We start from the raw sequence: 25937 nt of genomic DNA, 5'->3' as shown, positions 1-25937 counted from the left end.
AGCTCCTGGCTCACAGGTTCCATGCCAGCCTCTGAGCTGACCGAGGGGCCCTGCCTCCCATCGGGGCTGCTCAGGGGCACCCGCAGGACAGTAGACGGTTGGCTGGATTGACTAGGAAAAAGGGAAGGTGGGAGGTCGGGAAGATGACAGGGATATCCCCGTCCCTGTCAAGGCTGGGTCACTCCAAGCCAACACCTTGGGGAACCAGTTCGTTCAAGGACTCTTCAGGCCTCAGAGGAGCCTTACAGCTCCCTGGGTCCCTCCCCACTATCAAAGGCCAGAGAAGGCAGCACCTCGCTCAAAGTCACACAGCGCGCCAGGGACCCCGCCGGGAGCAGACGAAGACTCCCTGCCCGAAGCTGCACACATGGTTGCTGCACACGATGCGCAAGATCCTACTCCAGACGGTGCTCCCGGGACTCGGGGGCAGCGGCACTGCGAGCAGGGCCTCATCTCATTTAGAACTTTCCTTCTGCAGACTGTCTTTCAGGGGCATCCCAAGTGTCTGCGCAGTCTGGCCCAGTGGGGAAGGGAACAGGAACCGGCCACGTGGCTGGGGGTGCGCGGGGGCCAGGGCATCTGGAAGCCCCACTGCAGGAGGGCTGTGTCTGGGATGGGGGGGGGGGTCCTGCACTGACGTGAAGCTCTCAAGCGCACATCCAGTGAGACCTGGCAGAGGGAGGCAGCCCTCATTTGCTGGATGGAAAAGAGTGCCCAGGCTGGGGAGTGAGCATGCTGGGCTCTGGGAAAGCGTCCAGCCTGGAAAACACTAGGTTAGGCAGAATGAAACTGGTTTGTTAAATACAGGACTCCCCATCATCTGCTACGGGGGAGAAATGGCAGGCAGCCTTGCCCAGGCTTATCTCAAGGGGAACCCTCGCCTGCAGAGCAGCACGTAGGGCTGGCTCCACACCACTTGGCAATCCCCTGGACGAACTGCCGCCCCTTGCTCAGCTCTGCACTGGTTTGCGCTCTCAGCTGAGAGGCTACGCCACTCCCTGGGGACTGGACCGGAGCCTCCCAGGGAAGAGAGAACTCTGGTAACACCAGGGGGTAAGTGAGCCGCAGCTGGGACTGGCAGGGGGCCCAGTGCAGCATCCCTGGGCCTCTCTAGAAACCAGCTGCAATTAGCACCCTGCTTCCTGGGAGCAGCCTCTGGGGAAAGGCGAGAAGAGAAGGCGAGGCAGGCCCCTCTAGTGCGGCCCCGCAGTTGTGTTTGGAGGGCTGAGAGCAGCAGGAGGAAGTCGTGAGCAACCAGGGGGCCTCCCACTCAGCGTCTGCAGCAGCTGGGGCTCCTGGCAGGCCTGAGTGGCCACTCACTTCCAGCTGGGACGGCTCTGGGCCCGCCTCAGCCCTGGGCCCTCTTGGTGACTCAGCACCGCCACAGGCCCCCAAGCAGGGCCTCTTCCGGTGAAAGGCTCAGGGGTGATGGGGAGGGGAACCGTGGCTGGATCTCCAAAGACCCAGCTAGAGAGGCCTGCAGGGCAGCCCCAGGGCCCTCCCGCTCCTGGACCCCCATCTCCCTCCACCTCAGAAGGGCCCGGAGGGCAGCTGGTCCAGGAAAAAGGACGTTTTATTTCCATAAATACTCCTGCTCTCACTCACACACTGACCCCACTCGGCCCACAGACGGATGGGCAGAGGTGAGCCGCCCACAGGAGGCCCCGGCAGAGGCCAGGGACTGAAGGAGACGCACTGAGAACTCCAATGCAGGACCTCCCTTGGCCAGGGGCCCTGGAGCCCCCAGCCGGGGCACCCAGGTCTGCCACAACCTCCGGGCCAGCAGTCACAGCCCCCACAGCCCCTCAGGAGGCCTGACGGCAAAGGGGGCAGGCGGGTGGAGTGAAACCCCCACGAGAAGTGGGAGACAGGTGGGGCTCCCCCAACTGGGCCTCCTGAGATGGTGACCACAGGGCCACTGAGAAAGAAAAGCAGAGTCAAACCACACACCAGAGTGCAAAGAGCTGGGGGTGCAGGCGTCACCCCCCACCAGTCACCCGGTTCCTATGGAGGAGGCCTGAGCTGGTTACTGCGCCAGCATGGCCCCCCGAGTTATGGCTGGGCCTTCCCATAAGGCATAAGAGACAGGTGGGGATGACCCCAACCCAGGCTGGGGTCAGGGCTGGGCCTGAGGTCCTGGCCCCTGCCCGACACCCATGCTTCTCCCCCATGACCCCAAGTCCTTCCAGGGCCACGCAGCTGTTCCCTGCTCCAGGCTCCCCCCTGTGGCGAAGGTCCCCAGCAGTGCAAACCCAGGCCCAGCCTCCTGCTGGGTTCAGCTCCGCAGGGGAGGGAGCAAGGAAGGAGGGGGCCGCAGGGGTGAGGGGAGAAGCACCAGGCCCAGGGGATATCGCCATGGGAACATAGGGTGTCCTAGGCCACCACAGCCTCCCACCCAGGCTAGACGGTGCCCAGTCCTGTTGCCCCTCCTCTGCCCAGCCCCTCCCTGTTCTAGAGGCTCCCCCAGGTCTCGGGTGGGGGGAACTGGTCCACGTCCCCCATCTCGTTGTAGGTCTGGTCGCCCATGGTGAAGAGGAGCTTGTAGCGGAGCCGAACCTTCTCCTGGGGCAGACACGGTGAAGGCAAGGTCAGAGGGAGAGAACAGGCCACCCCCACCCCACGGTGGCGCGCTGTCACAGCCGGGCCCCTCACCTTCTGGGGGTTGGCGAGGAGCAGGACCTGGGTGATGGCTGAGGGGTGGACGATGGGGTTAAACGCAGGCAGCTCTGTGCCTGAGGGCGGCTGCAGCTTCACTTTCATGACCTGCAGGCAGTAGGGCGGGACGGCCGGCTAGCCCTGGCTTCCTGGCCCCATCCTCTGAGGGACCGGGCCCAGTCCACCTGTCAGCTCCTCCCCGGGGGGCCCGGGGGCTCTGTCCTTTGGCTCCTTTCTATCCCCTAATCCCCAGAGGGACCCTGCCCCCTGCCCCCCCCCAGCCAGCTGGTTCCCCTCCAGCCCCAAGTTACCCTGCCTCCAAAGGAGGGAGGCATGTGCGCGTCACCTTGGGCACAGCCGACTGGAAAACGATGTTGCGAATGGGCTGGGGGGCGGTGCTCAGCATGGACACCACGACCACCAGCACGTCGGAGCGCCCGGGCAGCGGGTCCCGGGCAAAGTGGAAGAGGACCCGGAAGCCATGCTGGTCATACACCGTCACTGGCAAGATGCTGCCTGGCAGGGGGGGAGGGGAGAGGCCGACGGGTGGTGCCAGGCCTGAGCCCCAGCGCGTCCAACCCGCTCCCCAAACTGGTTCCCATCAGGCACTCGCCGCGCTGCTGGAAGGAGCGGACGAGTCCACAAACTCCGGTCCTCGCCTCGACCCTGGGCAGCAGGGCGGCCGGGGTGCAGACTGGCACCCAGACGGGGCAGGCACACTTCTACTGTGTTGGTGGCGGCAGGACACCCACCCCAGACGGGGTCACAGCTGGGGCTCCCCCAGTACTCCTTGCTGGAATGCTGAAGGCCGAGGGGTGAGCTGGGGTCATGCTCTCACCGTGCGACCCCGGCACAGTCACTCTGCTGTTCAGGGTCCTCCCTGCTGCTAAGAGAGGGGCACCACTACCCACTTCTTGGGGACACTGGGGGTGATGCCCTCGGTCACAGTGTGGTCATGAGATGGACAAGGCCGAGAAGACCTGCCCATCTTCATTGGTCTGCTCACGGCCTGGGCCGGGAGTGGCCCCCCTATTGCTCCTGGGCAGGAGCAGCTCAGGCTTGGATCTACATCTTGATCCTGGTTTGGTTTCACGATCTCGGAGAGACCCCGAACCTCTCTGTCCTGGCCCTGCCTTTCTGGGGAGGGCGCACCCAGTGGCCAGCATAAGAAGTCCTCTTGCCTGCGGAAGCCTGGACTCTGGAGCTCTCTGCCCTCACTCTGGGACAGATAAGAAAGCAGGGTCCCAGGAAGGGCAAGGGCCTCCCTCAGAGTTCCCTCCCGGGTCAGAGCTCCCAACAGGACAGCGAGGGGGTCCCAGCCCAGCCCGTACCCGCCAGCACCCCTGGCCCACTCACTGGGTTTGATGGACTCCAGGGGCACAGTGATGCTGGCCAGCGAGAGCTCAGTCGTCGTGGGCTGCTGCAAAGGCCCGGGGGGCTCGGGGGACGCAGCGTGGAGGAGGCCGGTGGCCCCGGAGCTGGGCGAGCTGCAGTTACTTTTATTCTGCAGGTCCCGAAGTGTGAGCCGGGGGGTCGGCTGCTGCTTCTCCCTTGTTGGGGGACGTGGCATTGGGGGGTGAATCTTTGGGGGCCGAGAGATCAGGGGCACAGGAAAGGCCAGGCTTCCTGGCTGTCCCTAATGGCCAGCTCAGAGGCCTCCCTGTCTCTCCGGCCTTGGTTTCCTCACCTTGGCACAGGGAGCTCTTGATCCCCCGCCCGCCACCCCTGCCCTGTAGGGCATAGCTCTCCCTTCTCTCATAACCTCTATGCTCCACGGGACAGGCCCTGCACCTGCCTCGGACCCTGCTGCCTCCCTCCAGCCCAGCACAGAGCTTGGCCCGCGGCGGTCCTCTAGCAGCCGCCGCTCACAGGAGCACACGGGCCCCGGGCCTCTCCCTGTGGGGCCTGGGAGAGCCCAGAAGCTGCTGCCCGTAGGGCTGGGTGGGGGAGGGGGTGGGGGTGGGCGCAACTGCCACCCCACGTCAGCCCGGGCGGAGCCCTCACCACCGCACTTGTTGGGACTCCGGGGGCAGTGACTGCTGCAGGAGGGTCTTCCCCAGGAGGTCCAGGTCATCCAGACCACTGCTCGCTGGCAGGGACGTCTGTGCGGAGGCCTGGCTGTCCGTGTCGGGGACCCGAGGCGGGGCTGGCGGCTCTGCGCCATCAGAGGACTGTTGGGCATACACAAAGCACGCAGATGGGCAGGGCTGTGCTGGGGCAGGTACGGAGTCACCGGGCACTGCCCTGAGGCCCCTTCCCCTCCTTGCAAGTGACACCTGGGGAAGCAGCAGCATGGAAGGGGACAACATTCCTGCCGGCCTGCACCCCCCTCGTGGGCCGGCCTGGTCTGGGGTTCTACTCGAGAAACCATCACATTCCAGGGACCTTAAAGTCACCCCAAGAGAAAAAAAATGGGGAACCCCATCCCAACCCAACGCTGAGACACAGGGAGAGCGCGTGGAGGTGAGGAGAGAATGCCTGCCCTCCCCCACCTGGGGACAGGTGCCTCAGGCCCAGGGCCGCAGCCGCATGGTCCTCCCACCTCACTACCCCCGGCAGGCTGTCTGGCCCAGCCACCCCACCCCTGGGAGGGGTCGGGCTGGCTCCTGGCCCTCCTACCTGGAAGCTGTTCCATCCAGCACCGTCCAAGCTTGGGCCTGGAGGGGGTGTGGGGTCACTCAGGCCTGCGAGGAAGCGAGACAAGAGGTGAAGGAGCCGGATTCCTGAGCGGAAGCATGGGAGCTGGGGGGGGGTGGGCGCTGCATGCTGGCCTGGGGGTCGCTGGCTCCTGCCCTCCCCCTGCGGCCCCCCGAGAGGCTTAGCTCAAAGGGGAAAACCCACTTTTGGAACCGGCAGCAGAGCAGAAGCAGAAACCAAAGATCCTGAGGCCCATTCCCCACACCCACTCAAGCTTCCTTTCCTGCCACTCCGAAGCCACCTCAACCACTGGACATCAGGACTTCTGTCTTCATAGTCGGCTGGCACCTGGCTGCCCAGGGGTGGTGGGGAGGGAGGACGGAGTGGGAGACACCAGGTGAGGATCCACGGACAGGGGGCGGCATTCTGCACCCCCCCCCCCCACAATGGCCTCTGAGCGTCCGGGGCAGGCGGTGCCCCAGCCTCCGAGTGGCCCCTGGCTGGGCTGCAGTGTCCCCACGTGCACTGTGGCCGGCGGGAGCTGGGGCGGACTCTAAAGGCCCTCTCTGCCCTGGCCCGTGTCCATAGGGCGGGCTGGCTGGGGCCAAGGAGAGCCGGGGGCCCTCTGCATCGCTCTGCCCGTTGGCCTGCCGAGGAGTGGAAGGCAGTAGGTCACCAACCAGTCTGACCTCTGCCCGCCCTGAAGCGCCCTCAAGGCCAACTTCACCACAGGCTTTACCTAGAGAAGACAAGTTATCCCGTTTCTAGCAAATCCTGAAGGAGTAAGCTGCAGCCTGAAGCTCTGGTGGGCAAGGGCGAGGTGCAGGCAGCTCAGACTGCCGGGTCTCCTCCCCTGGGCACACCGCCCTGAGAGCAGGGACGACACGGGGGTGGCTGCCAAGGTTTCCTACAACCCTCCCCCACCGCCGACGTGCCAGGCTCCTCAGACACAGGGCTCACTGAATCCTCAAACAACCATGGAAGGCAGGTGTAGGGGTGTCATCCCTCTTTCAGGACCAAGGAAATGAATGTCAAGAGGGATTAGGGAACCTGCCCCAGGCCACGTGGCCCACAAGGGGCAGCATCTGGGCCTGGAAGGAGCATGGCCTCATTGCTGGAGTTTGCACACAGCCCTGCCACTCGGCTGTGTGACCTCGGGCTGGTGACAACCTCCCTCCGCCTCATCTGTAAAACCGAGCCAACAGCAGCGTCTGTGTGAGGGGACCGTGACAAATTAGCCCATCAGAGGAAGTGCCTGAACACTGCCGGGACACCCTCCTCGCGGACGGGAAGTCCGTGCTGCTGGCCCTGCCCCCGCCCTTCACCCTTCCTGCCGCAAAGAACCGTTTAGGACAAGCCCCCGCTGTGGTCCCAAGGCTTCCTCTATCCCCCAAGCTGGCCGGGTGCTGCCCTGGCACTTCTGGTTCCTGTTCCCACATTTTCTTTGCCTTTGAGTAGAAACCAACGGAAGCTGGAGGCTCAGGGCTCTGCTGCAGCAGCTCAGGGACGGGAAGTACCAAGCACACCTTGCTTCTCATGAGGAGGTGGTTTTGCCCCCGCCACTCGCGGGGGGCCGGGGGCTGGGGCCACACACACCAACTGCCCGGTCAGGCAGCTGCCGCCGGGGGCCGGGGACCAGCTCTGCGGGGCCAGAAGAGCCTGGGGGTGCTCTGTCCCTGGCCATCCTTTCCCTCGCTGTAGAACGGGGTCAGGGCTCCCTCGCCCTGAGGCGCCCCTAGCTCCGAATGGAAAGGGGGCAGGTGGGTGGGAAGCAGAAGCAGGCCCACGGACACCCTGTGGTCAGACCCTCTTAGGTAGGGTGCCAGCTGCTGGTCCACTGTCCCCCATCCCTCACGCCCCATTCCAAGTCCTCATGTCCCTCTCCTGGCTGATGAGCTGAGTCAGAGTGGCAGAGAGGCTAGGAGAGAGGCCTCAGGCTCGGAGTGCCTTGTCTTAACCTGCATGCCCCCTACTTGGGCAAGTCACCCCACCTTCCTAAGCCTTGCCCCTGCATCTGTAAAGCAGGGACGTTGGTGGCACCCGCTCCTGTGGTGGGTGGAGGGCGGTCTGTGATGTGACAGCGCAGCAGCAGTGGTTAGGAAAGCCACCTGCCCGGGACCCCAGCACCCGAATGCTTCTTCCGCTCCGTCAGGTTGGCTTTTTACCTCAGATTTGGCTCAAGAGAACACAGTCTGACTCCTGCCTTCCAAGTCAGTTCCCCAACAAAACCTTCCAGATTCTTTCGACAGAGCTCAAGCTCTCTTTCTCTTTAATAACTTGAGGACTGAGACAGAGACCGTCACTATGGTGTCCCGCTTCTGAGCCCTCAGATGCCCCATCTGCTACCCGAAAGCTGGACTCCTGACAACTGCCCGGCTGGCCGGGCGCCCCTGCGTCTGCCCCAGGCGTGCACCTGGTTCCCCGTGGCTCCCCCGGCCTGTGGTCCAGGACCAGCCTGGGGCACGGGGTGCCTGGAGCTGTCGCCGCTGCAGGGCCTCGGCTCCCCCCGCTGCCTCTCTCCCCCTCAGCGGGTGGGGAAACCGCGGCTGCTGAGGGCCTGCTCCCCACTCTCGGCTCTAACCTGCTGCAGGGAAGTCCTGCCGGTTTCCCTCAGGCCACTGGAGCCCGGGTGTGGTGGGCTTACCAGAGGTGGGTTTAGAAGCTGGCCAGCCTCAACCCATTGACTGTAAGAGCTTGTACGAACTCTGTAACCTCCCTGAGCCCCAGCCTCCTCAGCTGCGAAATGGGCCTAACACCCACCCCATCCTCCAGAGGACTCACAGGAAGTTGGAGGCCTCACCCCCACCTGCAGCCACCCCGCCCTCCTCTGGGCCCGGCCCCCTCCTCACCCAGAGACATGAGCTCGTCATCAAGCAGGGAAACTGAGGTGCTAGGCTGCTCGGGGCTGGCCGGGTCAGCAGGGCAGGTGGGCATGGCTGGGTAGGTGGTGCCCGCAGGAGGGAGATCCAGGCCGGAGAGGTCCAGCAGGGCCGAGGTGCTCCCTGGAGGGGGAAAGGAGAGTCGGGCACGGCCTGGGTGGAGGACAGTCAGGCTCTCGGAGGCCAAGGCGCCTGGTGTGGGGGGCAGCAAGCTGTCCCCCCCCCACAGCCCTCGCTTCCTTCCCCCCACCCTTGGCCACACTGCCTTAGCCCCCCAAATCTGCCACTAGGCCCTCTGTCTAGCCCACGGTGTTCCTTCTGTCCGGAACCTACTTCCTCCTTCTCTCTACTTGGCCAACTGCCTCCCATCCTTCGAGGCCTTGCTTAAACTCTGCTGCTTGTGTAGTGCCCCCCCCCGCCCCCCCCCCCGCAACAGGGCCTATTCTAACCTCCGTGGGCCCCCACGGCTGTCCCTTCACCCTGATGGAGCCGAGCCTGCAACGTTTGCATGTCAAACCCTCCCTCCCACCTTGTGATAAGTAGACTAAGCCCGGAGGGTGCCATCCAGCCCCGCACAACAGGTGCCAGATTTAGTAAATGAAAGAAAGGCCTTCCTTCTTCTGCCCGTCCTTGCCAAACCCTGGCTCCGTCCCCTCCGCCCCAGCCGCAGCCCTGGCACACACTTTCCCTGCAGCTGTCTCCCTAGGGCCCTTCCCCGTCTTACGGGAGCAGGGTCACCCTGGCAGTCCTAGCCCCCACCCCGGACTCTGTGGGGCTCCAGCCCGCTAGGCCCTGCCCGGCCCCCGCGCCACCTGCTCACCAGGGACGGAGCCGGCTGCAGCGTCGCCGTTGACCTCCTCGCCCCTCACAAGCTGTTTGTACAGGGTGATCACCTGGGTGAGGTTGTCGTTGGCCTGCAGGATCTCGGCTGGAACAGGCAGGAGGGGAGAGACTAGGCTGAAGAAAGGTGGGGGGCTCTGGCGGGGAGAGGAGCACCCTGAGTCCATCCCAACCCTCGTGGGAGGGGGCGGGGCCGGGGGCATCCCAACTGCTCTACTCACTCGGGCCCTCTGTCACCTCCCCTTGTCCCATGTCCCCACCGCCCTGACCACGGTGGCACGTTCTGGCCTCCAGGCCTCCGCACCGGCTCTGCTGTCTGGATGCCCCCTGCATTTCTGTGTGCCTTCCTTCCTGCCTGCCTTCAGGTCTTCACCCTAAGTCCCCTCAGAAGGCCTTCGCTCACTGCACCACCTAGTCCCCTCCCTGCTTGCTAGTCTCCGTGTCACTGATGACCACCTGAGAAACTTAACTGCTCATGGCCTTGGTTTCTTGTCTGTCCCCTCTCCTTAGGCTGCACGCTCTGCTGAGGATGTGGCTTTGGTCGATTTTAAGCACACCATGTCCCCAGGGACTAGAATAGTGCCTGGCACAAACTAGGCCCTTACCAAGGTTATCCCCTCAGGGGCCAGGGCTGAGGGGTCCGGGAAGCAAGTCCCTTGGGCAGGGACCAGGTACTTGGCACGGGGAAGGCCCTCAATGAGCTTCCACTGAGTCAGAGGCTGAGATGGTACCCGGACTGCTGCCCCAGAAACTGGCTGACACGGTGGCAGAGAATAGGACGAGAACCTGATACATGGCCCTGGCAGGAGTCACAAGGCCCAGCTCTGGAGCTGCTCAGGCCTGTGGGATTTGTCCTTAGTTTCTAGTCCTTACCAGGGAGGCAGTGTCTGGAGAGAGCCCCCGGCCTACCCTGGCTCTGCCACTGTTATGCTCGGTGACCTGGGCCAGTCCCTTCTCCCCGCTTCAGCTTGTTCAGCTCGGGGGCAGGACATGAAATGCCCGAGTAGGGACTTGGCCCTCGGGATCTCCTAACCACACCAGCCCCTGCTCTCTACCTCCTCCTAGATATGCACTAACCCGAAGTCGGTGCTGGGGAAGGGGGCCCCCTGGTGGCAGCTCCTGCCAACTGCAGATACTTAGCAAGGGCTGGGAGGGGAGGGGGAGGGGGAAGGAGGCAGAGAGACAGGACTGACTGCCAGGGGCTCACCTAAGGCCTCATCATTGTCCTCCGTGTCACTGGCCAGTCGGAAGAGCGTCGGCCGCATCCGCTCACAGCGCTGGTACAGCTCCTGGGGGCAGTAGGGTGGGGGGCAGGGGTCAGGCCGGCAGGGGCCAGGAGCGGGTCGGGGCTGGGCAGAGGCGGCAGGCACACCTTCATGAGGTCCTCGCTGTTGCGGGCTGAGGCTCCGCCCTGGCTGTGGCTCATCACCATCTCCGTCAGCAGCTTCACGTTGTTGTTCACCTCCTCGATGGCACTCACCCGCTTTGAGATCTTCTCCATCCGCTTCTGGTCCTAGGGAGGTGGCCGCCCCGGGGGAGCCCAGGTCACGCCTGCTCTGAGCCAGGCACCATCCACAGCACTCTAGAGTTTCCACTGGTGTGGTGTGACCCTGCTACACGGGGCTCGTGCCCAGGACAGGGCATTCTAGTTCAAAAAGCCCTCTGCCAACCCCGTGCTCACTTCCTCTCCTCCTGCTGACGGTCCCTGGTCCCAGGCCTCCGCACGAGCCTGTCAGAACCTGCGGGGCCCTCACACACAACCTCCAGGATGGCTCAGGAAGCTGGGCCAGGTGCTTCTGGAGGACGAGGGCCACAGACCTACACCTGTGGTTCTACATGACCCTTGCCCTCCTTGCGTTTGTCCCTTGAAAGGAGGTGCCTTGAGAGTGAAAGGGGGCCTCCGTGGTCACCCAGTACAACCAGAACTAGGACAGCGACCCTCCCATCCCACGCCCACTGTGCTTACTATGCGTGTTCCTCCCTCACGGGACAGAAGGTGGGCTTGTGCTGTGCCATCTGACAGTCACCCTCCTTGAGAGGGGCCACCCGGCCTTCCCCTGCACTGTCAGGGCACAGAGCTTGCCCTTGGAAGACAACCTGGGACTCCTGCCCTGCAGGTCTCCAGACTGTAAGCTCTGATGGCCTGCCCTCACCGATACAAAAAGTTTCAGTGCACCCAAGGCATCCATATACTTGCTTAGAAGTTAAACACGTACGCTTCTCTCTCTCGTGATAAACATACCTATAGAAGGAACTTAAACATAGCGAGGCGTCATTTATTTCTACCTCTCGCGGAAGAGGTCGTCAGCCTCACAGAAGTCCAACTACAGCAGGTTAGCTCGGCTGCTGGGCAAGTCTTCCCTCCACATGGGTCCTGGCTCTGCCCACTAAGGTCCCCCAGTCAGTCAGCTCTTTCTTGGCCATGACAGCCCTTTACTTGGCCACTGCAGGGCTCCTCGTACGCACACACACCACCCCCCACCTGGGGCGGCCCAGCTCAGATCCCCTCTCTGCCTCCTCCCCGAGCTGTGGGCTTGGCGGTCACCTCCTGCACCATCTCCTTGATGAGTTTGTTGGCTGCTCGGAGGTCCTCGGGGTGGGAGCTCTTCAGCAAGCGGGCCAGCATCTGCAGGGACAGAGGGGCAGGACTCTGACACCAGGACTGGGTCTGGGGTCATATCCTGGCTCCCCGTTTCCTTGCTGTAGGACGTGGGGTACTTGTTAAGCTGTCCGTGAAATGGTGAGCATCTACCGACACCTAATGGTGGGGGGAGGGCACTGAAACACGGCACGTGAATGCTCCCCAAAGAAGTCTTTGATAAACGGTACAAGATGTTATGTTACTATCGCCACAGAATCTTTCTGGAAGGATGTACCAGGAACTCAACAGTGCTTTCCCTCTGGGGCTGGGACTAGGTAGACACTTACTTTTTATCTTACCTCCTCTATAGCGTTTAATCTCTTGCCCATGAGCACATCCTTCTTTAACACAAAGTTAATACAATTATCATCGGAAGGATCAAAGACAAAAATACGCAAACTCCTGCTCAACCTATGAAATGCCCTCAAACGAATCCCAGGGACACAAACATGCTCTCGTGTCTACTACATGCAGGGGCTCTGGATGGGAAGTGCTCAGCACGCAGAAATGCTTGATAAACTTTCCTGTCACCCACTTGTGCCCGCATGAGCCTCTGCTTCAGGGCAGGGCAGTCAGGGCCTGGAATTCAGACCAAGTGGGCCCTGGAGGTCCTCATGTACCCCCCTCCTACCCGTCCCTGGAGCCTCACCTTGGATTTCTCCTCGTCTTCAAAGATCACATTCTTGGGTCGTGGAGGAGGAAGAGGAAAGGTAGCATCATCTGGAAGCTTGGGGTCGGACTTCACAATCCCTGGAGCAGACGGTGGTGGGAAGGCTGTCAACAGGGCCTAGGGCCAGGAGGTGGGATGGGAAAGGGAGGGCAGGCAAGGGTAGGATGGAGGGTGGAGGACAGTCTTTCTCCAGCATGCTGGCTCTGACTCTGGTGGGCCAGGGCTGGTTCCTGAACTACAACGTCGAATTGTGTGGAGGAGTTTAGGCACCCATATTTTGAGGCCACTCTGTGGGGGCCACTCCCTGAGAAGTTTGACCCAAACTCACTTTCTTTCCACCCAACCTAGCTTCAGAGCCATAAAAAGGCCCCATTAGCATAGGTTCTTAAAAAGTTAAAGGGCAGCCCCATGATCTCACTGCCAGAGCCGCCCCTGAAGCTGCTAGAAGCCCCAGCTCGGGGGGAGGAGGTGCTGCTCACACCCCACCCTCTAGCACCTCACCCTGCTTCTTCAGCATCTGGTAGGCCTCTGCAATTTTCACCTCCTCGGGCAGGCCGACCGTCCAGCTGTAGAGGAGCTCCAAGATCTTGTTCTTCACCTTCTCCGATGTCCGTGAGCCCAGGTACTTGAGACCGAGGGGAGAGCAGGCCGTTGCCATCGTCCGGCCCCGCTCGCTGCAGCCCCAACCCCTGCCCCAAGCTGGCTGCCTCCCCAGGACTCCCCTGGAAACCTCAGCCTGCCGAGCGGTCTGGTCCCAGCTCTGCTGCCCCACCTGTTAAGCGGGGATGACAGCAGTGGCATCATGGCGAGGATGAAGAGCTGACACAGGGAAGGCGTGGAGCCCAGCGCCTGCTCAGGGCCAGCTCATCTATGGCTTAACTCGGTGACCTCGGGAAGGAGGAGCCTCCTGGCTTGGGGCTGGCCAGGGCAGGGGTGGGCGTGGCACTGCTCGCCCGGGTCCCACTCACAGTCTCTTAGCAGCAAACTAGGCCGAGGGAACTGGCTCTCACACCAGTCGCCTCCCAGGAAGAGAATGGGGGGCCGGGGGGGACATTTAGCTGCTCTGGTTAAGAGAGGGGGGTATGAGCAAAGGAGGGGTGGGCTCTCATCCAAGGGGCCTCAAACAGATGCATGCCCTATGGGGGGACTCCCCCAGGCCAATGCTGGGGCTTCGCCCATCAGCAAGCTCCACCACTCAGATTTGGGGCTTCAGCATCCAAGGCCTCAAGGAGGCCACTCTTGTGAGGTGGGGACAGGGAGACCCTCCACTAGAGCCCCGGGTGGGGCGCTGCAGCCAGGTCCTCGGTGAGAGAGCAGAGCCAGGGAGGCCGTGCTGGGTGCATGCCCTGTGGTCACTCCTCACTAAGCCTGAGCAGCCCCGTCCGTGGGCAGCTGCAGAGCCGCCAGCCACTGGGTGGCCTGGAAGTCCCCCTCCCGGACCCCCGCTGCCCCGGACTCCGCTGTTAAGGACTGTGAGAAAGGCTCTGTGTTTGTGCCAGTCAGACTTCTAACGGGGGGCTGAGCAGTAGACGCAGGAACCCCAGTGCGAGCTCTCGGGATGACAGTGGTCAGGCACCTCCCACAGGGGGTCGTCCTTCCCCAACCCCCCAGTGACAGCGCAGGCCTGAGCTGGGGCTGGGAGCACCCACCTTGGGAGACACGACCTTGATGAGCTCGTTGAGAAAGCGGAATTTGCCCACCTCGTCATGGAACCTCTTGCCGCAGCTCTTCATGCATGTTTCCAGCACCTGGGGGGGGACCCCAGGGAGAGGGGTCAGAGGAGACAGCCTCCCACCACACCTCGGCCAGGGCCCGGAAGCCCAGGGATGGGCATTCAGAGGGTGGGGGGAACGACTCCTGAGGACAAGAGGATTCTGAGGGTCAGAGTCCCCTGAGCCTGATCACCACCCCCGGGAGCCCCTCCCCAGCCTGGCCGCCTTTGAGCACCACAAAATCCTATGATTTTTCTTTGATGGTTTTTTAAACTTCAACAGGTATTGTCTACCTTGCCTTATCCTATACGTCTGTGAACTCATAGGACTGGCATGTATTTGAGAAAACCCCATCCCATCAAAACAAATACATAACTATGAAAAGAAGAACTGTTTACCACCCGAGGTCAGCCCTGTTCTATAGTGGGTTGCTATGTGGTCCGTGCCTGGGGGCCACAGACAGTGCACCCCCTAGTATTCTGCTGACACAGCTTTGAAAGCTCTGGCCTGAGCCCGGCGTCAGCACTCGAACCCCCATGGGAAGGACGGCACCATCCTGGGTCTGGAGACCACTGATGGGCTGAGCGGGCTCCACACTGCTCCTGGGAACTTTATAAACATGCAGATTCCTGGGAGCAGATACTGAAGGAGCTCGGGTTCAGTGGAGCCCTCATTCAGTATGTGCCCGGCCTCCTGGAGATCTGACACGTGGCTGTAGCAGGGAACCCCTGGGCCAGATGGTCCTAGGGGGCTTCCTCCCCACAAGAGGCCTAACTGTGCAGGGGCTGGGGCAGGAGGCCATGGGCCCCCAGGGCTGGCCCAGACTCCCGATCTAGGCCATTCTGGCCCCACTCCTTTGGCCTCTAAAGAAGAGCCTGATGGGACCCCCGCAAAAAACCTCTGTCTTGTGCCATCCACATGGTCGGGGGACAGACGGCACCCTCTCTCCGCTTCTCACCGTCAGAGCTTGGATCGCCTCCCACTCCTGTGGTGACTGGATCTTGTGAGCCAATAGCCGGGTGGCAAGTGGAGGCCTGGGTGAGAGGAATGGCACAGATCCCAAACAGCTGGAGCCTGAGGCACCCCAGGGGAGGACTGCCACACCACCCTGCCGGGACCGCAGCCCTTGGATGCTTCAGTGGGGCAGATGCAAAGGCCCAGCTCCTTTTCTGATCGGGTGGGGCCAGAGACTGAGGCCCGAGAGGGCAGGGCCAGGCAAGGACTCGGAGCTGGGGACCTTCGAAAGGCCTGAGCTCAGCCCCTCAGCCAGCTTTGCCGAGAACTGTGAGCTGGAGAGGGGACCACAGCCTTCAAGGGCCCGGTCTGGGAGTATACCATGACAATGGACCATGAAGGACAGGCAGACAGAGCTCCCTGGGAATTTGAGGGGGCCCAGGACATTTTGCTGGGAGAAAGCAAAGCAGCTTCACAGTAGAGGTGGTGAGCCCGTCTATTAGATCATAAAAGACCCGTCACCAGTGACCATGACACTGAACATGGACTGAGCGCTTAGAATGGACGAGGCTCCTCATGTGCCTTTTCCTGCCCAGCCTTCAGGGGGGCCCTCCAGAGTCGACAGTACTCTTGCCCCCACTTTACAAAGGAAACGGAGGTTTGCCCAGCTGACTCAGCTGACAGAGGGACGGGACTCGCACCCCAGCAGCTGGACTCCGGGTTGTGCACATCACACTGTATGCATGGCCTCCCAAAGCAGAGCGCCTGCAGAAGCCCCCTGGCTGTGCTCCCCAAACCTGAGCACCACCTGGGGAGCCTGCCAGCAAAGCCACCCCATGCTCCCTGCCACTCTAGTCCCTGCCTGCACCTAGGCCCCCCAAATGTGCATTTTTGACAAGCACTAATTCCAATGCAGGTGGTTCTCACTCTTCCTTCAGCAAAGGGCCTGCTGGCCTCCTCCCAGCTGGGGAGCATGTCCCAACAAAGCACTGGCTGGGGCTCAGGCGGGCCTGGGCTTAATGAAGCCCAGGACTACCATTTTCTTTGTGGGGAACCCCTGAGTCCCCTGGGCCTCAGCTTCTTCACCTGTAAAATGGGTTCAGTGAGGCCCAGTTTACAGGGTGCCACACAGACAGTGCACCCCCTAGTATTCTGCTGACACAGCTCTGAAAGCTCTGGCCTGAGCCCGGCGTCAGCACTCGAACCCTCATGGGAAGGACGGCACCGTCCTGGGTCTGGAGACCACTGATGGGCTGAGCGGGCTCCACACTGCTCCTGGGAACTTTATAAACATGCAGATTCCTGGGAGCAGATACTGAAGGAGTGATGGTAGTGGTGCCATCATTAGTTTGTGAGCACAATTAGAATGAAAACGGAGTCTCAACCCACTCATGTCTCCACCCGAGGCCAGGGTCTGGAGTGGGCACGGCAGGTGCACAGTGGATTCTGTTGAGTACGTGAGCAAAAGAGGAGGCCACCTACCCCTCAAAGTCCTCGTTGAGCTGTTCACAGAAGCCGTTGATGCTGGCCCAATTCAGCTCCTTGTTCAGGGGATTTGTGGCGCTGTCTACAGGAGGAGAGAGGGCCAGCATGGTCTGGTGAAAGGGGTCCCTGCCTCTCCCACTCCCTACTCTAGCAGCAGGGTTGATCAGTAGGGGATAAGGGGTAGGACTGAGCATACAAAAAGACTCTCTTTGACTTCCTGCCCCAATAGCTTCAAGACCTGAGTGATGATCTTTCGGCTGCATCAACGGACAGATGAGCTCCTGTACACTGTCTCCCTTGCAGCCTCTCCCTGGATAGCCCTACTTGTAGTGATGGTGCTCGGGGGCTGTTCCCCCACTCCCTCGGGCTCCCATCTCTGCAGCTGCAAGCCTGTCTGCCTGCCTGACTGTACCTCCTCCGATTCTGCTTCTGAAAGTGTCCTCACAATTCTCGTTTCAAAAGAAACCTCCGTTTCTTTTGTTTCTTACACACTCAGATCCAGAGGTAAGAAAAAAAAAAAAAAAAAAGCCATAATTCTGCTCTTAAGGAGCCGTGTGGCTGGGAAGTGGGCCAAGGGAAGCTAGGTTCTCAATACAACGTGACAAAGGGAGGCGAAGGAGCCATGAGCAGGGGACTCAGCTGGGCCTGGGGCCAGGGAGGCTGCCCGGAAGAGGCAACACTCAAGCAGGAGTTAACCAGGCTGGGGATGGCATGAGGGCCGTGAACGAGGAGGAGAGATGTGGATCATTGAGCACAGGGCAGAGCATGAAGGACCTTAGTGAGCAGTGAGGCTCAGGTATCACCTCCTCCACGAAGTCTTCCCTAACCCTGGCTCCTGCCCAGGGTGGCACTGCTGGATCAGCTCTCTCCTGTGTGGCCCCAGCTCTGACCTTCATCAGAGGGCCCAAGCCTGCTGTTGCACTGCATCCCAGCCTCTTGGGCACACACCGATTTCCCCTTGGCAAACAAATGAATGAAGGAGGGCTCAGCTGTGGGCAGGTGGGCATAGGTTCTGGGGGAGTCTGAATCCAGGAATGGGTAGTGGCCAGGAAAGGGCACAGGTCTACAGGAGGGGGTGATAAACCAGGCCCGATGGTCACCTCCCTGACACCCAACGCTGGTTAAAAAATAATCAAGTAGCTCGCGAAACTTCCCTGAACCTCTGTTTCCCCATTGGAGTGAAATGTGGACTGATTTAGATGACAAAACACTTGACACAAGGCGGGGCCATGGTGACAACCAGAGCTGGATTTTCACCACCTTCCCAGAAGTCTCTCTAAGTTTCACTCTATTCTGGCCTGTTCTGCCCAAGCCTGACATTGGGCAGGGGGTGTGGAGGGAACATATCCCAGCAGGTGGGACAGAGAAGGATCTATGGACAGGAGGAGGCAAGGACCCAACACGTGGTGCCTGCCCACTTGGGTTCTATGCTGTGGTGGAAGGCCCAGAGCTCTGGGATCACAGTGCCTGGCAGCCATTTATTCCATTCATATTTATCCAATAAATATTCTGAGTGCTGGGGCCACAGAGGGAACAAGACAAAATCCCTGCCCTCCCGGAGCTCACAGCCCAGCAAGAGAACCACCGACTACTCAGATAAACAAACAAACAGAACACTGTATGCTGTTGTGAAGTGCCATAAAGAAAATTAAAGCAAGGAGAACGTACAGAAAGTGTTTTGACGGGGGGGGGGGGGTGCTGCTCTCTCTGGAAGAGCTCTCAGAGGAGGTGCAGCTGAGCAGAGATCTGAATGAAGCATTTTCTCTCTGGGTACAAATCTCTGTTCCAGGAGCCCTGCAGAGCCCTCTAGTCCCTCAGGGAAAGGAAGTCCCTGCTGACCGCCCAGGGACCCAGGAATAGCTGCCATCCCCCCCCAACCAAGGGAAAGTGTGGCCATCTACTCTGCCTTCTAGTCCCCCAATGTGGCCAGAGGCTGAGGAACACCAGTCTGGAGTTAGAATGATAGAATGGGGCTGGGTCTTGCCCTCTCAATGACATCTGGCTGGGGGACCCTAAAACGGGAAGTCCCTTACAAGTATCAGACACATGAGTCTGAGTGAGGACAGAGAAGCTAGTTCTAGAAACTGCTCCCGAGTCAGAAGCCAGTGAGGAAGAAGCAGTGGCATCACGAGACATCAGCTCTCTCCCCTGCATCTGGCTCAGAGTGAGAGCCATTGGCTCCAAGGAGGGCTGACTAACCTCTCTGGCCCGGGCCCCCAACCCCCAGGCCTCTTACCTCTACCTGGGGGGAGCACTTTCCCTGGCAGGAAGCAAGGGAGAACACCCAGGGAAGGCAAGAGGGAAGTCTTTCACAATAGGGCATGACTTTACCCTGTCACTCCACAGTGGTGACAACAGCATTTACCTACCAGAAGCTACTCTTTACCTCCAAACCACTGCCAAGGGAAGAGCTTATAATTTCAGTAAGGCACAAAGGGGAAGAAAAAGAGAAAACAATTGTAGCCTCAGTCTATTAGAGTCCAGCTTACTGCCAAACCCAGGTGTCCTGATTCCTGTTTCTCAGATCAGGCTCTGGACTCTCAGAAAATTCCCACCATTGCTAAACCTGAGAGTGTTTTGTATCACCTTCAGCTCAAGTCCCGAAGTTTGTCAGCGCTGTCAGCCAGGGCCCTGCCCATCCTCCCAAGCTGCTGCTGGGACCTGGACACTTGTGGCGTTCTGGAACAGTCTCAATGGCCACCTAGTGCTTCCTTTCCATGCCCTTCCCCTCCACTGGCTAGACTGACTCTGAAACATGCCTGGAAATGCTGTGGCTCTGGGACCAACCTCAGGGTTCAATTCTGCTCAAGACTGGCTCAAAAAGGGCTGGCCATGACCGAAAATCCCCCTGCACAGCTCCCTGGTGTGCCAGGGGCCAAAGAGCTGAGCTGAAGGTAGACCAAGGGCTCCCTGAGGCCCTGGCACCGACGGGAGAAGAGACTTGGAAGGGAGTTGTCATTAGCCCAGGGAGAGTCCAGTGTGGGGGTTGTGAGAGTCAAGGACCTCCCCATCAGCAGTATGGGATAGGGAGGTCAGGTGGAGGGTGTGGGGACTAGGAAGCCTGAGCAGTAGGAACCGGTGCCTGAGGACACGCAGAGAAAGGGGTTCAGGGGCCTTTGGAGGAAGGTCACCAAGGGCTGGGAAAGGAGTCTCGGGTGGAGGCACAGAATCTGAGAGGCTGAGCTGAGGGTAGTGATAGAGAACTTGACATTACTTCTGGAGTCTCAGATGGGACCCTCCCAAGCCGGTACGGTTTGAGGGTTTCTCACTGTGTGGCTTGGAGGATCTGATGGGCCAGTGAGTCCTCCCTTCCTGGGCGAGAAAACAAGCAAATCTGAGAGGAGCTGCAGGCTCAAGGAACGTATAGGAGGGAATCACTCCATGCAGGGCCAGAGAGTGGAGGATTTGGGGCCCACGGAGAGTAGGGTCCCTCCCTCTGGGGTCTGAGATGCAGCCCTAGGGCCGCCGGCTTGCCCCCTCCCGGGCCCAAGGGAATGACTTGGGGGGGTCCGCTCCTCAGTGAAGTCTGGGCCTCAGGGGCTTCGAGACCACTGTCTCCGTCCTGGGGGTTCTGGGCGCAGCTCACTCCTCCCCCAAGGATCGGATGGGCGGGCGGTGCCCGCTGCCACCGCGGGTCCGCGCTGTTGGTGGGCTCTTCCTTCACCTCAGGGTCGGAGGGACCGGCTCGGGGCGCCGCCTCTCCTGGGCCGGAGGCGGGGCGTGGGGAGGGGGCGCCGCGTACCCCGCCCCCGCCGGGAAGGGGCCCGCCTCGTGCCCCCGGTTCCGGTTCCGGTCCGGCCCGCGCCCCTCCCGGACACTCACTGATTCGCGCCTCCAGAGTCTCCGGCTCCATCGCGGGCTCCATCCGCCACGGGCCCCCAGCCTCGGCACCGCCCCCCGCCCCCCGCTGCTCTCGCGGGACCTTCTCGGCACCGCCCTCCGCCGATTAAAGGGGCAACGTCCGCCCCGACGCGCGGGAGAGGCGCAAAGGAGCGCTCGGCACCATAGAGACGAGAACGAGCTCGCCTAGAGCGTCACCTGCTCTCCTAACTCTTCCCCGCCAGGTGGTGTCTACGTCGCGGGCGGGACCCGGCGCCTGCCTTCTTGTCCACGGCGTTCAGGCAGGAGAGGAAGCGGAGGGACTGGGGGCCGAGAGCTGCACCATGGAAACCCCACGGGACGCTGTAACTCGTGCGTCACGAAGATGCCCGTGACCGCTTCCGGAAGAACGCTCCGCAGCCATGTTTCTGAGGGGCTCTGAGGTCACTTCCTGAACCCTGAGGCGGTACTTCCGCTTAGATGAGAAAGTGGGAGGGTCCCTTAAAAGGGCAATGACGTACGTTGGCCGCGGCGAAAATGACAAGTCAAAGTTTGTTGAGGGCTTACAGTGTTCAGGAGTTGTTCTAAGCACTTTTTATGCATGAATGCATTCACTCCCCACAACAAACCCATGAGCCAGATAGTTTGTCTGAGGTCACACAAGGGGCAGAGCCTAAACTCTGTGCTTTCTCTGCGTTCGTTCTGCGATCTTTTAATAAACTCTGCGTTTGCTTTGCTCTGTGATGGGCGCTGGAGGAGAACTGGAGGAGAAAGGCAAGGCCGGATGTTTATTACAATGTGGTAGGGGAAGCCTATGGGGGTAGTGGCAACTCAGGAGGATGCCCCGACTCCAAACTGGAGTTGAGGGGTAAGGGGGATGAGGGAGGGGCTCTTGTCAGGGGAGGTTTCACAGAGGTGACATTTAGCTGAAAGACAGACGGATTTCTCCGGGTAAGTCTGGTGCGAAAAGATATTTGAGGTGGAGGGAACCAAACGTTTCAGGGCTCGCAGGGTAGAAAGAGTATGATGCATTTAGAGAATTGAAAGCATATCAATAGGGCCCCAGAGGATGTTGGCCTGGAATTAGGCCAGGGCAAGATCATGCAGGTCTGTGTTTAGCTTTTTTTCTGTAAGCTATGATGGTGTCGTTAATTAGAGTTTCATGGGTGGCGACAAAGTCAGGCTTTTGTTTTAGAGCGGTCCAGGCGGCAATGGGGAGACGGTACTGGTGGGGGCTAGTCTGAAATCGGGGAGGGCAGAATGGATAGAGTTCCTAGCCAAGGTGTCTTTTCTCCTGCTGTTTCTCTCTCCACCAAAGGTCTCCCTCCTCCGGCTTTCCCACCGGCGGGCCCCGGGATCGCCAGGTGACGTCACGCCCAGGGGGAGTCGGTCCCCGGCTCACCTGAGTCCGTTGCAGTCTATCGCCCCCTGGCGGCCCTCCGGGGAACCAGGCCATCGCGCCCTCTGGAGCCACCCAGGCCCAGGGAGGGTTAAAGCCGCAAAGACTAGGAAATCTGGTGAAGCCGGTTCGGCTTGGTGAGCGCCTTGGTGAACGACCTCGAGTCACCTTGCAGAACCGCAGTGACCTCATCTGGGAGATGAAGGGGTTGTGCTGGGTCAGTTTTTCCCCTAAACTCACCATTCAGCCGACTGAGATGCTTTTCTAAAATTCTTCCCCGCAGGCCATTAAAATTATGCAGGAAAGTGATATGTATGTTTATTGCATTCCTCAATAAAAGCCCTAACGTAATGTGTACTTAGACCTCTTTCTGTTTCTTTTATTACTGAAATGATTTATCCCAGAAATAAAAGGCAACCATATTTACCGCACTGATTTAGGGGCTGTCAGGAGTCACTTTTTAAAGATAGCATAGATTTGACCTGGGTTCAAATTCTGACTTCACTGCTTTACAAGCTGTATGACCTTGGGCAAATCACTTAGCCTACCTAGATCTCAGGCTTCTCATCTGAAACATGGTTGTGAGAATCCAAAGAAACGCGTCTGCAAAGTGAACCCCTCAACACATGCTCCCTACCCACTTTCCTTGCTGAACTTTAATCCTTAGTACTTATCTTTATTATATATTTTCTTTTTTCATTGTGTTTTCTGGTCACTCTTCCCCACCAGAATGTAAGCTCTGCGAGAGCAAGGAATTTCATCTGTTTGGTTCACTGACGTACCTCCAAAACTTAAAAGAGTTGCTGGTACCTGGTAGGTATTTGATAGATAGGCATTGAATAAATTAATGAGTAGAAAGCATTATTTCATAAATTTTATAGATGGAAGGGTGCAGGAATGTGTCCAACATTGCAAAGCAATGTGTGTATGTGGGGGAACCAGGCTATGCTCTTAAGGAAGGCTCAAGGCTGTGTGTCAGTGAGTCCCAGGGAATAGGGCTTGGCGAGGGAGACTCAGGAGCTGTGGCCAGGCAGGTAGGACCTGGTCCAGAGTGGGGGTCACTGGGGAAGGTGCAGGAGGAGGATACTGAGGGTGGTGAAAGGAAGGGGCACCAGCACAGGAAGCAGGAAATGCAGGGCTTTGGCCTTTGAAAGCTGTGTCCATCTCTACTGTTTGCAAATGTCTTGCTCTGAGTGACTTGGGAACACTGGGGTGGGTGACGGCAAGAAAGCCGAGCTATCCTTGAAGCACCTGTAATTAACTGACAACCTATACTGACCTCCTAGGGCTTAACGCCTCACACCCTTCCCAGGAAAACCCCTCCAGCCCTGGAAAGGCTGGTGAGGTTGGGTGGGGGAGGGGAGGGGGAAAGAGGAAATGGGGAGAGATCTTGGAGGGCAAGTAGGAAGGCACTCAATCCTTTCCTGGGGGGGGGGGCGCTGTAGAAGGCCCACGAACAAGTGGAGACATGGCCTTAATTCCAGCCCCTGTGACCCCAGCCAGATCCTGGTTCACATCTCCTTTCCAGGCTGCCCTCTGGGGGCAGGGGGACAAAGGACCATGGGTGTCATTGTGTCCCATAATCCTCACCCAGACCTCAGAGCTGGGTGTTACGCTCCCTGTTTTACAGATGAGAATTCTGAGGCCCCGTGTATGGATGTGATTGGCCACACAGCCTCCATCACATGAGCCTACGTAAGACCCAACGCCTTGCCTTCAAAGGACAGAAAATACAAAAGCAAACAAAATATGCTGAATTCATTATAAAAACCCTGCAATGGGCTGCCGTGGGAGTGGAGGCCAGGTGTGGGGCAGCGAGGCAGACCATTCTGATGAATTCACATTGTAGCTGAGAAGGAGCTAGCTGTCGGAAGGGTGTCCAAGCCAAGAGACTAGCGAGGGCAGAGGTCCTGAGGTCATCCAATTCAGCAAACCTGAGTCAGAATATGAGCTCAAGCTTGAGTCTCTGCATCCAAAGTCTGTGCTTGGTTCCAGGAACCACGATTCCATGTTCCACTGCTGGCTGAGGCGAAAGCAGGCATCAGAAAGATGAGAGGGTACACGCAGCTTACGTATTCAACCACTTATGTATGTGTACAGGGACAGGGACAGGGGCTCCTATTTTCCGAATCAGAACTAGGCCACGTGGTATAGGGAAGATTATTGCCCTGATTTATTGATTGACATAAATGAGAAGTCTCATAAAGTATTAAAATTCAGTCCTGTTTCCCCGTACATTCAATAAATTATCCTTATTGAAAAGATTGACCTTTGAGGTGGAAGGAAAGATAAATTCAGTGCAGATTTAAAGCCTCTATTACAGAAAATGATCTAATTGGTTGTTTACGATGAAAGCTGTCCCAGAAAATCTGGATTGCCTGAAATAATGGGACAGTAAACATAAGAATTCGTTTGCAGGGGACTGGATCATTTCTTGTGTGTGGATGGAGAGGATTGAGGCCCCTAGAGAAATGAACTTGTTCATTGAACTTTTCCATGTCCTGGAGAGTTGGGCAGTGGGTGGGTATCTCTCCTATGACAGTTTGTTTCACGTCTTTGCTTTTTTTTGTTGTTGTTGGTTTTTTTTTTTTTTTAAGATTTTATTTATTTATTTGACAGAGAGAGACACAGCGAGAGAGGGAGCACAAGCAGGGGGAGTGGGAGAGGAAGAAGCAGGCTTCCCGCTGAGCAGGGAGCCCGATGTGGGGCTTGATCCCAGGACCCTGGGATCATGACCTGAGCAGAAGGCAGACGCTTAACAACTGAGCCACCCAGGCGCCCCTCACTGTCTTTGCTTTGATTCCATGACAAAGATAACTTGGTACCAGTTATTGACTCACCTGCTGTTTGGGCCAATGACTTGACTTAAAAAGTCAAGTGTGCCATGACTCTTACATATATATCACACCTTTGAGGTGGGGATTAACCTCCCCATTTTACAGTGGAGGAAACTGAGGTCCAGACAGTTTAAAGAAGATCTTGACGGAGGCTCCAAGTTAGTGGGGAGCTGGGACCAATTTCCGTTTGATTTCCAAGGTTGCACTGGGGATACTCTGCTGATTTTCTCCGAGGTGACTTCGTGTGTCATAATCCCCTGGGGAGCTAATGAACAAGGCTCCCGGACAAACTCATATTCAGTTTGGACTTGCTGGGGGTGTGGCCCGGGAATTCGCCGTCCAAAGTTAGCCTTACCACCCCCCGCTGCCCGAGCCCCCTGCACCTGCCCACTCTGGATCCTCAAGGACCTTAGATCTGACATGGGCATGTTTAGTGTTGCACAGACTCACCCCGGAAGGTCTGACCAGAGATCATATGGATGATCTCTGCAGCATAGTGGGACCCCGGTTCCTGGCCTCCCTCTGCCCCAGCTCGTTGTAACATCAACCTTTCCATGCTCTGGATGGACTAAGTGAAGTCATACTTTCCGAGGACTGAATTGTATGCCACCCCAGGTGGGAGGGAGGAAGTAAAGGCTCAGGAATGAAGAGTCTAAGCAATCTCCCCTTTCCCCCTACACCCCTTTCCAGCGGGTAAGGAGATCTGGTTTACCGGGGGGGGTGTGGCCACAGACGCCACACTATGACCCTCACCCTATTGACTGGAAGGAAAGAAGAAACCCCAGAATTCACCAACTGAAAGGCAATATTCAAACATGGCCCTTCTCTAATTGCTGATGGACAGATGCTTACCATTCATTAATGTGCCCTGGTGGGATTTACGTTCTACAAAACATAAACCCACAAATGAACAATGTAATTTCAAACGGGGTGATGCCAGGAAGACAACGCACCAGGGAGCTGTGAGCTGGCTGCACAGTCAGTGTCCTGGAGGGGTATATTACAGGTGTTGCAGGGGTGGGGGTTGTGGGTCAAGACCAGTTATCCTGGTGGTGAACTGAGGGGTGAGAGAGAGGAGGTGCCCTTGAGCAGGGAACTAAAGTAGGAGCAGAAATGCCCTCCCCAAGAGAAGGGGACAGTATGTGGGAAGTATGGCTTGGCTGGAGGGAAGGGTGTGCAGGGCAGAAGAGAGCAGAGCTATATGTGACTTTGAGTCCTGGATGGCGGGGGATTAGAGATAACATGTTGCCACACTTAGCATACAGTAGGCACTCAATAAATGCTAAATTAAAGAAGGCTCTAAGGGCACCTGGGTGGCTGGTTAAGCATCTGCCTTTGGCTGGGGTCATGATCCCGGGGTCCTGGGATTGAGTCCCGCCTTGGGCTCCCTGCTCTACGGGAAGCCTGCT

General features: G+C 58.9%; 1 protein-coding gene and 1 long non-coding RNA gene across 7 annotated transcripts; one reads left to right on the top strand and one right to left on the bottom strand.

Annotated features, from left to right (window-relative positions):
- Positions 1-1555: 1555 nt before the first annotated feature.
- On the bottom strand, positions 1556-20644 carry GGA1 (golgi associated, gamma adaptin ear containing, ARF binding protein 1). 6 transcript variants are annotated; one of them, XM_078076593.1, is made up of 18 exons: positions 20296-20412; positions 19743-19785; positions 16471-16555; positions 14993-15068; positions 13972-14070; positions 12824-12947; positions 12302-12402; positions 11557-11637; positions 10384-10524; positions 10219-10300; positions 8992-9099; positions 8142-8294; positions 5275-5339; positions 4660-4826; positions 4012-4205; positions 3002-3171; positions 2653-2763; positions 1556-2562 (listed from the first exon to the last, which is right to left on the bottom strand). In XM_078076593.1, exons 5-18 carry the CDS (start codon positions 14053-14055, stop codon positions 2452-2454), a joined length of 1692 nt encoding a protein of 563 aa, XP_077932719.1. In that variant the 5' UTR covers positions 14056-14070; positions 14993-15068; positions 16471-16555; positions 19743-19785; positions 20296-20412; the 3' UTR covers positions 1556-2451. The 6 variants fall into 6 exon arrangements, with proteins under 6 accessions (XP_077932719.1, XP_035958051.1, XP_035958053.1 ...); XM_036102158.2 differs by lacking the exon at positions 19743-19785 and having other exon boundaries at positions 20296-20637; XM_036102160.2 differs by lacking the exon at positions 20296-20412 and having other exon boundaries at positions 19688-19785.
- A 71-nt stretch (positions 20645-20715) lies between these two features.
- LOC118542210 (uncharacterized) lies at positions 20716-22048 on the top strand. The gene is made up of 2 exons (XR_013449346.1): positions 20716-21066; positions 21611-22048. It is a non-coding gene; the product is annotated as an uncharacterized LOC118542210 (long non-coding RNA).
- The last annotated feature ends 3889 nt before the right edge of the window (positions 22049-25937 follow it).

The sequence above is a fragment of the Halichoerus grypus genome, chromosome 6 (genome assembly GCF_964656455.1).
Source record: "Halichoerus grypus chromosome 6, mHalGry1.hap1.1, whole genome shotgun sequence".
NCBI lineage: Eukaryota > Metazoa > Chordata > Mammalia > Carnivora > Phocidae > Halichoerus > Halichoerus grypus.
The sequence above is the reverse complement of the archived record's forward strand: the minus strand, read 5'-3'. Positions and strand labels throughout refer to the sequence as shown.